General features: G+C 34.4%; 2 protein-coding genes across 2 annotated transcripts; one reads left to right on the top strand and one right to left on the bottom strand.

The window, feature by feature from the left end:
* The first annotated feature begins 539 nt into the window (after positions 1 to 539).
* On the top strand, positions 540 to 2,564 carry LOC112500179 (1-aminocyclopropane-1-carboxylate oxidase). The gene is made up of 4 exons (XM_025103520.1): positions 540 to 920; positions 1,037 to 1,263; positions 1,372 to 1,705; positions 2,049 to 2,564. The coding sequence occupies exons 1-4, from the start codon at positions 816 to 818 to the stop codon at positions 2,340 to 2,342; spliced, it is 960 nt and encodes a 319-aa protein (XP_024959288.1). The 5' UTR covers positions 540 to 815; the 3' UTR covers positions 2,343 to 2,564.
* Positions 2,565 to 6,779: 4,215 nt separating this feature from the next.
* Positions 6,780 to 10,343, bottom strand: LOC112500813 (tyrosine-protein phosphatase DSP1-like). The gene is made up of 5 exons (XM_025104399.1): positions 10,014 to 10,343; positions 9,709 to 9,802; positions 7,445 to 7,502; positions 7,309 to 7,352; positions 6,780 to 7,212 (listed from the first exon to the last, which is right to left on the bottom strand). Exons 1-5 carry the CDS (start codon positions 10,286 to 10,288, stop codon positions 7,057 to 7,059), a joined length of 627 nt encoding a protein of 208 aa, XP_024960167.1. The 5' UTR covers positions 10,289 to 10,343; the 3' UTR covers positions 6,780 to 7,056.
* Between the last annotated feature and the right edge of the window lie 3,093 nt (positions 10,344 to 13,436).

Genomic DNA, 13,436 nt, shown 5'->3' with positions numbered 1-13,436 from the left:
GACTAATCCCAAGACGACCACCTGCTTTGCAGATAGCCCGGAGTCACCACATTTGAACCTCCATAGTCACAAGGGGATTTTTATTTCTCCTTGGATTTGAACCAGGGACTTCCTAGTACTTTTGACCTTTGGAGTCAAACACAAACCAATCAGACACCATCCTAATGGTTTGGAGTAGATTTATTGTTTGCATCAAATTTTATATCAATTTTTATAAATTTAATGTTAGATTTGGTGTTACTCATTGGAGATACCCTAACAAGTGGATTGGAACCTAAACTTGCTAAAGTTCTCATATGCATCCTAAAAAGAGGTAATAGTCATCAAAATTTAAACAAATGAATAAAGCAAGATAAAGATTCTAAAAATCGCTAGTTAGCAGGAAGGAGGCAACTTCTTATATCGTTTTCATAGCAATCCATGTCTAAAATTTAGTCTCTTTTAGCAACCTTAATTTACTATCTAGATGCCAAAGTGGGTCCGCAAATATGCCTACCCAGACTTGAAAAATAAATGCCTCAAGACTCTATATTGACTTGGATATCTAAACTTTTCAAGAAATCTACAATCAGTATAAATGTGCTAAAATTAAACACAATTTAGGGCCCATATAAGTCAAGCTTACTTTTCTTACCTCAATATTGGCATCTTGGTTATAGGAAGTTTCCTGCTACATGTTCAGTTTGTCTTTAGTGCCTTCAATTTCCTATAAATAGAGACCACCAACTCTCTGCATTCAACATCAAAAACCACTTCACAAACACACAACACACATAGCAAAAGAGTTGAAGAAAGAAAGAAAGAAAGAAGCAGAGATGGCAAACTTCCCTTTGATCAACATGGAGAAGCTGAATGGTGGAGAGAGAGGAGCTATCATGGAGAAGATTAATGATGCTTGTGAAAACTGGGGATTCTTTGAGGTATATTACACTATCATATATATATATATATATATATATATACACACACACACACATACATATATGCATTCATATTCATGTGGATTTAACAGTTTATATGTTTTATGTATGTTTAGATGGTGAACCATGGGATTTCTCATGAGTTAATGGACAAAGTGGAAAGAATGACAAAGGAACACTACAAGAAGTGTATGGAGCAAAGGTTCAAAGAAATGGTGGCAGCCAAAGCATTAGAAGGTGTTAAGGCGGAAGTTACCGATATGGATTGGGAGAGCACTTTCTTCTTGCGCCATCTCCCGATCTCGAATATCTCTGAAATCCCTGATCTTGAGGATGAATACAGGTAAACAAGAAAAAAGTTTATATGGGTGTTACCGTAATATATTATATAAGGAATATATGATGATATGAACACGAAATAATTATATGTTTTTGTGGGATAATGGTGCAGGACTTTAATGAAGGAATTTGCTGGCAAACTAGAAAATTTAGCTGAGGAGCTTTTGGATTTGTTGTGTGAGAATCTTGGATTGGAGAAAGGTTACCTGAAGAAAGCCTTCTATGGATCAAAGGGCCCGAATTTTGGAACCAAAGTTAGCAACTACCCACCATGCCCCACCCCTGATTTGATCAAGGGTCTCAGAGCACATACCGATGCCGGTGGCATTATTTTGCTGTTCCAAGATGACACAGTCAGCGGTCTCCAGCTTCTCAAGGACGGTGAATGGATCGATGTTCCACCGATGCGCCATTCCATCGTCATCAACCTTGGTGACCAAATTGAGGTAATCATCAACCCTGTCCATATTAAGAAAATCTATGTCAGGGCCACCCGGGATTTTCCTGGCTCTTATCTTCAGAGCCATTTGGATTTTTCTTGGCTGTTATCTGTGGGGGCACCGAGATTTGCTATTATCTTTGGGGCCACCGAGATTTCTTGGCTATTATCTTCGGGGCCACAAGGATTTCCTAGTTGTTATATTCAGGGCTCCATGGGATTAGTCAAGGTGCTGGTAGAGACACCCATGGTCACCATAAAAAAATAGGATTCTAATCAAACTCATGGAAGGTAATTTTGAAAGATTCTTTAAAATGAAAACCTGAATGTTTTACATATCGAATTTGCAGGTGATTACCAATGGAAGGTACAAGAGTGTGATGCACAGAGTTATTGCTCAAACCGATGGAACAAGAATGTCAATTGCATCTTTCTACAATCCAGGAAATGATGCTGTGATATATCCAGCACCAGCATTGTTGGAGAAGGAGCCAATAGAGAAAGAACAATCTTACCCAAAATTTGTATTTGATGATTACATGAAACTGTATGCAGGCTTGAAGTTTCAGGCAAAGGAGCCAAGGTTTGAAGCCATGAAAGCAGTGGAAGCCAATGTCAGTTTGGGTCCTGTGGCAACAGCTTAGATATATTATGTTTGAAAGAATAGAAATTTATATACTTTTTTCTATTTTTCATATCTTTAAGGGGTGTCAGCAATCTATAGAAATATGTTTTTATAATTTTAGCCAGTTATCTTCTACCATAGAAAAGTGTGCTTACTACATATAGAATAATGACAAAAGAGTGTTGTACTAATGTTCAATTAATTTTTTGAAATAAAATAGTATCTGGTGTGCAATTGTCTACCTGCTCCTTCACATTTACAATACTATTTTATCTTTGGCTAACCCTATTATGATAATATATCTTCGAAAGACTAATTATAACCGAAAGGGCAAAAGATAACTAGCGAATCTATAGCGAATCTATAGTAATATATCTTTGGCTAACCCTATTATAATAATATATCTTCGAAAGACTAATTATAACCGAAAGGGCAAAAGATAACTAGCGAATCTATAGTAAAATTTGGACCTGTGAAACTTGTTAAGGATCCGCATAAACCATTATAAAGATCATCTCCAAAAATGATCCTGCTTGCAAATTTGGCAGGAGACCAAGAATAAAGAATCAGGGAGCACAACACACCTCTCTCTAGTCCTCACCAACCAAACCCCATAAAAAGGAAGACAGAAAGGCATTGTTACAAGAGAATTATTGATGGCATAGAGCATATTGTCACTAGATGATGGTTAGTCGGAGACATCACTTTCTCATCACATAACAGGGTTATTAGCTAAATGACCTCCTAACAAGGGATTTTAAATCCATGACATACTGAGAGGCTTATTAGACATTCTTGTGTATGGAAGTGGCATTCTTTTGATAAATAGTGGCATTCTCAAACCTGTCAGAAGGTCATGGATTTTTTCTTTAAAAAACTTGTCAGAAAGTCATTGAAGACCGAAGGACCTGAACAGAACAACATGTTGTCACTGAGAATTTGTAGGTTATAATCATCAAAGTTATGAGAAGCTATAAAGTTATGATTTGGGTCAAGCATGAAAGTTGTTCAACTTGGACTATTTGGGCTATTGATCTTAAATGAAAATTTATTTCACAACATAGCCTTCCAATAAGTTTGGTTGTGTTCTGGTATACCGAAGTGACATTCTTCTTTTAAGTTGTGGCATTCTAAAACCTGTCAGGTCATGGATCTAAAAGAAAATCGTAAGGTCATTCAACCAAAGCACCCGTCCAACTTAGTCTTGTTACCATCTTAGAACATCATAATTTGGCCTATTTATAGCCAAGTGGGAAAGTATAGAACCAAGAAAAATAGAAACTAGAAAGACCTGCCAATAGAATTGTGTTTTATCTTGGCTTAAAATTAACAACAGAATAAAGATCTTCTAAAAGAACAAGTATTCAGTGAGAGCAAACTTGAAGACATAAATAAGAAATTTCAAGATCATAGAAGGAACCTTTAGTGTTCAACTTGATATATCAAGTTCAACTTTGCTTTGTAGGCAATTGTTTAAACGGGTTATTTAGCTTAATGACCTCCTGACAACTATTTTTTAAATCCCTGACCTTCTCATAACTTTCAAGGCATTCTTCTATATGGAAGAGGCATTCTTCTGTTAAGCAGCGACATTCTCAAAATTGTCCGAAGGTCATAGATTTAAAAAAAAACTTGATCCTAATTTGAACTCTAGTACTCTACCTCAGCATTGTAATTTGTTAGGTGGAGTGGCTTCACTAAGAAAGTAAAAAGGAATAGGCAGAAGGACCTTTTTAGTGATCAAATCATTTCTCTTGCTTCAGAGTGCAACAGGACCCCCTTCAGAAGGAGAACTGCAAGCACTCACAAAAGAAAAGGTAACATGCACAAGGAGCACTATCAGCAGACCATAAAGTTCTCATTACTTATATCATGAAATATATATTTGATAAACTTCCATTAACAAAAGCAATAATCCCCACCGTATATACGCTCTGCCGCCATTGCTTTCTGCAAGAGGAATTAAATAGAAGAGAATCTTGCAAGGAAGTCATTAGCAATTCTACAATTAATAAAGGGCATAAGGTCCACAACGAAAAGCAGGTATAATTATGCACATTTATAAAGTAAAAGGTCTTTAGAAACCAAAAGAAGACAGAGTTGCATGGATATTGGTTGCATCTATGCAGCGAACTTTAGCATAATAAAAAGAAACCACCAATGTCACTTTTGCATTTCGGAAAGTAAGAGGTTTTAGTTTCCAATGTAAATGAACTCTAGCCATGGGTTGGAGGGTATACTATTTAGCAACATACAGGATAAACAACATTGAAACCTTTTATACATATTAAACATAAGATTCTTACAACTTGCATGTACTAATGAATAAGAAACCATATACTTTCTTAAGGATGTCGATAATCTAAGGATTTGAATATACTAGGTATGGTAACCAATCATTCGTTGCAAAGCAGGTATATTAGGTCCAAATTTAACGGTAACTACGAGGATTTTAAAGGGGAAATGTGGAATAAACATAACCTCCCTTCTCTCCTAAGGGCTCTTTTGAAGAGTAATCTAATGGGACTCCACATATTCTCATATGGTATCAGAGCCAATGTCTACTACTCTAGGGATTCAACACTCCAGGACAATTTGTACCCGTCCAACCTCAATTAGAGGGGGATGTGTTGGAGTCTCACAACAGCTAGACTTGGACCATTTCTTCTCAATATATGTTGAAACCTCCTTTCCTCAAGGGCTCTTTTGGAGAACAATCTAATGAGGTTCCACATATTCTCACAATCTCACAATGAGAACCATCAGTTCAGTACCTAATTTCATATATGCATGTTCATGGAAATACATGATTAACATGGTCCAGGAAAGAAATATTTTCCTTCTACACATGGTGAGCCACATTTCAGTTCTTCTCGAGTACAAAAACTTGAATGTTGTCTCGTGAACTGAACAACTTACACTTGGTGCGAAAGAAAAGGTATACAAGCTTGAAGGCTATGTTAAATTGCATCAAGAAGGGTTCCTCATATTGATAGTCGGCACAAAAGTATTAAAATACCTCTGCATGGTTTCAGATTACTAATAAACCAAACAGTATATGGGGGGTGTACTTAGATGTGACCTCTACCCAAAAGAGTAAAGTAGTTGTTTCTGTGAAGACCCCCGGGTAGTGAAAAGTGTGTGAAAGGGAGAAATACAGTACCGTCTGATTACTAATAGACGATGGTAAATATATCGTCTAATTAGGAGGAAAAAGAGGTCTTTGACTCTCACTTGGTATATCGTACTTTGAAGGCCTTCCACGATGAGGGAGATCCAGGTTCTGATTTATTCTTGGACTTGTTAGTGAAGCCTAACTTTTATTTGGGACTCTGCTATAATGAAGCAGGAGTGTGCTTTATTCCCAATGATGCTGGTTTTGTTATCTTGCGATATAGATTTGAACTCAATCCACTCACCGTTCACTACAAGTAATCTACTAATTTGCTTGCTAATCCTACTTGTAGAAGAGAAAAACATAAAGAAGGCACACAACCAAAATGGAACCCATGCAATGCACTATTAGACAGATCCTTGTTACTTCTATACAAGTTTCATCTGTCTGCTTGCAAATTAAAATTGACAATGGAAATCAGCATGCATGTATGTTGCAAATTGTTGGAGTCCCACATCAGCTAGACTTGGACCATTTCTTCTTAATATGTGTCGGAACCTCCCTTCTCTCTTCCAGGCCTTTTTTGGAGAAGAATAATGGGGATCCACATATTCTCACATAGTATCAGAGGCAAGGTGTACCGGTCTAGGGTTTCAACACTCTCGGACAATTTGCGTCCATCTAGCCTCCATTGGAGGGGGCATGTTGGAGTCCCACATTGGCTAGACTTGGACCATTTCTCATCAATATATGTTTGAACAACCCTTCTCTCCTCAAGGGCTCTTATGGAAAGTATTCTAATGTGGTTCCACATATTCTAACACAGATGTCCAACATTGCTGAAGTTATGCTAGCAACCAGAGAGAGAGAGAGAACAAAAAGAGTCACTAGGCCCATATGGAACCCGTGTAATATGGTTTAGGAGGATGTGTATTAAACTAATAACCAAGGAAGGATAGAGAATCATATATATATATATAGCTATTTTATAGAAATTCAATCAATGAATAGTTACAATGACTCCCATAATTGTTATTTTTTGTTCTCTTTCAAAATAGAGGAGAATCACAGAGTTAGGCCTCTCTGATTGCAAAAGCGTTCTTAAATACATAAGACACATAATTCAGTAATATAGTCATATAATTGCTCAACAACGACCTAGAAACATAAAAGTTCATCAAAATCAAGCTCATGAATCCCTACATGCTTTCTTGAATCACAAGTGCTTGAGGTCAACAAGAAGAATAGGGAATCAGATGAAGATCCCCAAGACTACTGATGACGAAAAATATCATTTCTGCATTTGCATTGATGGTCTATACATATGGAAGAACATATCTATCTAAAAATATTTTTTTTATTAAGTTACGTTGGCTCCTTTCAATAGGTTACAAATGATTAAACATCTTAGCAAATGATAGAATCAACTAGTGGATAGCAATGGGAGCAGAGAGAACTCATAGTCCTAACAGTAAGAAAAATCTATTTGTGTAATCCTCAATGAACGGCAAACATCATCCTGAATGCTAAATATATTCGCGGAAATCATCGCCTATTCCAGTTTATTCTGACCCAAATAGCCACTAGCCAAAGGACATGTAGCTCCTCAGAATAGGTTTTACCTCTTCAAGCTAGAGGCATCAAACAATTCCATAAACCTCTGGTCTGAGACTCTGGCTTTGGCAGCTGCAAACCTCTGGTATTCATCAAAAATAGAAAGTAGACTCCATCTCTGCATTTTTCTTAAGCATCCCACAAGACAACCAGTTCGATGCTGAAGCAAGGGCAACAACGAATATTGTTGTTAAAGATGAAACCAAGAATAGGTGATGGGACAGAAAAGAATCAAATATGGCAGTAAGAGACATACCTTCCCTCTTTTGCAATGAATCAACAAAGGATGATTTCTTACATCTGCAGAGAACAGATAGAAGAATAAGAAAAATCCAAATTAGTTTGCCATCTAAACCCCATGAAGAAATACCATGATAAGAATAGATGTATACCAAGGACAACTTTTAATGCTTCTCGAATGGTATCCTCAGGAATATCAACAAAAGGTTCCTGCATGATAATGCCATGAAATATACTGAAGATACAGAATAATGTTTGAATGACTATTTGCTTAAAGAAAAACATTTCAAACAACATATACTCTAAACTAGAGCTTTGTAAGTCTATTAGGTTTGCTTGCATAGCAGGAGCAGAAGTAATAAAGCTTGATGCAAATGAGTTATATAATCCAATAAGATGCAGTTGCATGTTATATCTTTGAAACAACATCAAGTAATCTCGTGTGGCTTGATAAACTTGCCATGTTTGACGATTAACACGATCCATACACTTGTCTCCAGCATGTCAATGAAGTCATGAACAAGTACGAAACTAGTGATGTTCAATTATTCAAAACATTCAGTTCTTAGCAAATCACTACATAACAATTTCAAGAACATATTACATAACATGTAGGGGATACACATGTTTCAAGGTGTACAACCGCAAAGGATATGAGAGCTTACATAAACTGGGACCAACATCGATAGGAAACTAGGAGTTTGGAAATAACAAAATAATATAGGACTTGAGAACCAATAACAATTAAATCACAACTCGGTTACAATATCAAGTCCTATCCTACAAACAACAACAAAGCAGTTCAAATGATAATAGAATGAACACATACTAAGATAAATAAATAAATATATATGTATATATATATATATATATATATAAGAAAATGAACTTAGTGATGTAGTTGGAGTCATGCAACATCCACTAGTCTTAAACATCACATATTCAGACAATATGCCATATACCAAATACTTTCTGGTCGCATTGATGTGCATGCATTAAACAATTAAGTAGCAACACATTGACCAATTCAAGATTTCAAGTAAATCTAGTTAGGATCTTATGCTCACTCCTAATTCACTAGAATTCTAACAGAATAGTAGCCATGTAAAAAAAATTATCTTTTATTCAACCACTATAACCCTCAAGTCCCAAGCAACTTTACATATTTCGGTCTGCTGAGACAAAATAGCATCCTGATAACCTAATATGGAGCTTGTCTTTCAAAATGATGGAGACAGCAAGTTTTGAAACTTTAACCATAGCACATGACAGAACAAAAGAAGAACCAACTATGTTACTATTATATGACTTTCTATCCCAATCATTAGGAAAGATACTTGCATCAATTATAATCTACTTAGTGGAAAGTCCAATAACGTAATTGTTGCATATATAGCAGAAATAAGAAAACCATATTTGCTTTATGCATGCTTTTCAAAATCATACAGCTTGGTTTGATTCACAAAGCAGAGGATGCAAAACATTCAGAATCCTATCTAATTTGCAACTCATTGCTTACCCTTATATCAGAAAATCACATGGCATTTTATGATTTAATAAACTTCCCCTTGATTTATTACCCATTTGTGTTCAGTGATCCAAAACATATTAATAGCTACAACATGATGGAGGTTCTCTGTTGGTATTTGGTAAAGTTGTAACAGAGACATCCTCTTGTGACTAATATATGTATTTTTTGGTTAATACGTTACTAGAATGCTTACCTTTTTCATTAATTAAGTATATATATTTCAGAAAGTGTTAAAGAGGCTGATTCAGCATTACCAATTTGATTCATGAATTGACACTACAATTTTATGAAAAACTGTCTTATTTCATATCAAAATTAAATGGACATACTTTAATTTGTAAGACAAATCAGTGGCTACACTCCAGCATCACAATTAATATCGATTTATGGAACTTCGAAAGTGGGCCTGAAGTCTAAAGAGAAGAAGTGTTTAGACATACAACGTATAGTTACTCTACTAGCAGCATATATGGTAATTACAAAATTAGCCTATTTATTATTATTCAATTCATCTTGAGGGTCGAATTTATAAGCATATAATAATATAATATATCGTGTTTTTAAGGAACATAATTCTCGTGTTTGATAAACGAAGGTAGAATCACAGGATTTTGAGCCTTCAACAGTATAGATGATGAATCGAAGGAGAATATTTCAAATCGATCCGCGGAATAATTGAAACGCGAATGACCAGTAGAAGAATAAGAAAGTAATCATGATAAGATAACCATCAGATCTCAACGAATCTCATAACTCCAGCTCGATATCATATGATCTAATACAAAAAACTTATCATCATAGAGAACTTGGAATTCTCAGTTAATCTTCAGATCAAGTAAATAAAAGTAACATTATATATAGCAATTACTGGATCGCAATCCGTACCTTAGTGCCTTCAATACCAAACTGAAGCAACTGAATCCGATTAGACTTCAAAAACTCCAAGTTATGCTCCGGATATGCTTCAGGACACAGATATCTAGAACATAAAACCCTCGAAACTTTAAAAATCGTTTTAACATATAAATGTGATGCGAAAGCTCATAACCAACGATACATGATTTCTCCTCCAACGCACATGTACGTATTGATCCAAAAATCAAAGATCAGAAGTCATAACCTCTTCAGTTTGCAATTATGACGTTATCCGGTAGTCAATCAGGTTTACGAGTAAATAATGACTGACTTACACGATAGAGCGGAGGCCTAGGGCTTTAAGGTACGCAAAGTTGGCAGACTCCGGGAAACCGGAACGGTAGATGCCATAATCGACCATGGAGAAGTTAACAGGAGGATATAGCTCATCGCCGTTAGCATCCACCTTTCCGGTAACCATTGCTGAGAGCTTGGGAAGCGGTTCAACGAACTTGATGGCTCTGCACTTATCACCACCTTCTTGTTTGACTTCTTGGTCCACTTTCATGGTATGAGAATCACAGAGAGAAGATCTAGAGAGAGAAAACATGGAGAAGAAGAAGAATATTCCAGGAGTATTTCCGGTCTACGGCAGTTATAGAATGCGACAGAGAGCACCGGAGCAGCATATTTATAGGGTTCGGAAGATGGTTTAATGTGCAATGGTCCCTAGAATATAATATGTTTTTTTATTAATAAAAAGTAATCTCCTTTTCAAATGATTCATGATACGCACATGCATATCCTCAAAAAAATGTAACTTAAGAATATTTATAATTAAATTATTATTTATTAATATCCCTTTTTTAATATTAAAAAGTCTGAATTCGTTATTAACTAATTTTTTTTTTTACTTTTAATATAATTATCATATAGAAATTATGATTGTAGTACATATCAAGTTCCTTGCATACTCATCTAGGGCTACAATTATGCAGTACCGATAAAATCTAACACTATCAATTATTTATCGGGTAAGATTTTTAGTCCATTAAAACAGCATTGTATGCAACAATTTACCCGATAATCATTTACCATGGTAAGAGTCGTCGCTCTCACTTACCGGGTAAGATTATTGGTCTTTGTCTCGTTATTACCAGGTAAGATTGTTGGTCCTTACCCATCCGGTAAGATTTGTGACGTGGTAAGCGCTTACATGGGCGGACCTACCATGGTGGTTATGGTGGCATGTGCCACCGTATTATTTCTCCGTCGAAGGGTAAAAAAATTAGGTTTGTGAAATGTGGAACAGTATTAATCTGTTGTGTGCCATCGTATGTATTTTAAAACTACGATGAGAACAAGTTTTATTTGGTAGAGTTGATTTGTAAGGTTTTTATTCCACTCAAGACCCAAATTCAAATATTGTTAGCGTCATTTTCTTAGTCAAATAGTGTCACCAATTAGAAAAAAAAAATCCGTATATTTGTTTCTTATGGTCAACCAGTGCCACTATTTGAAATTTTTTCGCTATAGTTTTTTTCTTATAGCCAAATGGTGCCACCGTTTGAAAAAAAAATTCTGAGTTCGTCCCTGAACGCTTACCCGAGTAAGTGTTTGGTAAACGGTTCCTTGCATGCTTATAGGTATTTTATGGTTATGCCGACGATAGGAAGATTTGGTAACTGATCTATAGTGCTAAAGCAAGAAAAGGCATAGAGTTACGTTATGTGTAGAAAGATATAGCACGTCCAGAACTAGTGGATGTATAATCTTCGATCCTCATTGGTGCTCGATTTTCCAGATGTTGGATTTAATTTTCATTGGTCACTGTTCACTAATTCAAATCTCATCAGGGTCATTTGAGATCTGATTGGGTTTAAACTCAGGGTCTTATCTGATTAGTCGAGGTACGCATAAATAGGTCCAGATACCTATGATTATAACAGAACAAATGGATGCACCATGGGACGTTTGGATGCTTTGGGATCATAAGCTAGTAACGCATATAACTGTATTGATATGAATGCATTTGATGTATGATGTGCATGTAAAGGGCGTGTTAGATGAATGCGGGTAAGTCTCGATGCTTAACTGATACATATTGATTTCTTAACATAAAAAACAATAGTTTGAGACGTAAATCCATGTGGAACTCTATCTAAACACTGATTTTGGTATAGTTGTGTATCTGAGCAGTAAAAGTATACAGTAATAACATCATTAATCCATAAAGGTCAAATCAACACCGTCCATTTGTTTTTTTAAGAATGGATCATGATCTTATTTTAATAAAATAGATGATTTTTAAATCTAATTTATTTTTGAAATAAATAAAATCTAAAAAGTTAATAAGCATATACAAAAAGGCTCGAATATTTTGGCCCGTCAATATGCTTATTTTAAAGTTTTAATGGCAATCGAATAAAATAAATCTATGAAATATTTATTTTCCATTTTATCTTCTAGTTTCCTTATTTATTTGATTTAATTGTCAAATTAATCTATACTATATTATAAAGCATTTGACAAAAACTTTTAAAACCACTTTTTATGCATAAAATACTTATTTATTGATCCATGTTACTTAAACTCAATATTACAGGTAGATTGTGCATAAGTACAACTTATTAAAGCTCCATATCTAAATTTGTGTAACTAACTGCAGATGAACATAATCAAATACATGATAAACATCAGATTTTAAATATAAAAATCTAAAATATAATTAGAATAATTATCGAGTTATAACAGAATACTTAATTATTATCTTTGTAAAATTTTATATTATTAAACCAAAAATAAATTATTTTATTATTAAATTTAAATTATATTATATTAAGAAAAAATAAATTAAAAAATTACATAAAAAATGAGAACTTTTAAATAGTTAATTTATATCAACATTATTGATATAGTGTTTTTCAAAATTTTATTACATCTTCAAATTTATATTTTATTCAAAAATAAAATCATTATTGTTTTCTTAAAAACACATAAAATCGTACGATAACATAGACAAAGACAAATAATAAAATAGAACATTAAAATCGAGATGTGTCTCGCTACATTGCACGAGTACTCTTCTAATATATATATATATATATATATATATATAATTTATTGAATTTTTTTATAAAAATGGGAACCAAATCAAAAGTTAAAATGAAATAATATTGTAAATAGGAAAAACGAAATTATTTTATAAGTAGATAGAGGTGTTAATTAATTAAAATCTAATAAATCTAAGTAGTCCAATCTCTATACAGTTATTTATTGGATTTTCTATTTTTTGATCCGATCCAATCTGATTATTAGTAGTAGATTAGTTTCATCGATTGGATATAACTGATGGTAATCTATTAAACTGAATTTGATCTATCTAATATTTTGATCTGATTTTCAACCAATTAACTATATGTTTTCTTAATTTCTTAAAAAAAAAAGTTACATATAAATATCGATTGAAAACAATATCGCAAAATGGTAATAATTATATATATATATATATATATAGACTTGGGATCATGTGAGACCAGCCTGTTTTCGTGAGACCCGTGAGACCAGTATTTTACACGTAAACTTCACAGCAAAAATGTTGTGAAGGTGACTTTTTTAAAACCTTCACAGTGTTTTTGCTGTGAAGGTTTGATTTTTTTAAACCTTCACAGTGTTTTTGCTGTGAAGTTTACGTGTAAAATGTTGGTCTCACGGGTCTCACGAAAACAGGCTGGTCTCACGTGAACCCAACCCTATAT

Source organism: Cynara cardunculus (genome assembly GCF_001531365.2).
Source record: "Cynara cardunculus var. scolymus isolate 2C chromosome LG 17, CcrdV1, whole genome shotgun sequence".
Classification (NCBI taxonomy): Eukaryota; Viridiplantae; Streptophyta; class Magnoliopsida; order Asterales; family Asteraceae; genus Cynara; species Cynara cardunculus.
The sequence above is the reverse complement of the archived record's forward strand: the minus strand, read 5'-3'. Positions and strand labels throughout refer to the sequence as shown.

Excerpts from the sequence above, each read along its gene's own strand:
- LOC112500813 (XM_025104399.1), bottom strand. The coding sequence starts at position 10,288 with ATGTTTTCTCTCTCTAGATCTTCTCTCTGTGATTCTCATACCATGAAA. Across the intron at positions 9,803-10,013 it reads CTAGGCCTCCGCTCTATCGT|ATATCTGTGTCCTGAAGCAT; the intron begins GTAAGTCAGTCA and ends TTTATGTTCTAG. Across the intron at positions 7,503-9,708 it reads TTGGTATTGAAGGCACTAAG|GAACCTTTTGTTGATATTCC; the intron begins GTACGGATTGCG and ends ATTATCATGCAG.
- LOC112500179 (XM_025103520.1), top strand. The coding sequence starts at position 816 with ATGGCAAACTTCCCTTTGATCAACATGGAGAAGCTGAATGGTGGAGAG. Across the intron at positions 921-1,036 it reads AAAACTGGGGATTCTTTGAG|ATGGTGAACCATGGGATTTC; the intron begins GTATATTACACT and ends ATGTATGTTTAG. Across the intron at positions 1,264-1,371 it reads GATCTTGAGGATGAATACAG|GACTTTAATGAAGGAATTTG; the intron begins GTAAACAAGAAA and ends ATAATGGTGCAG.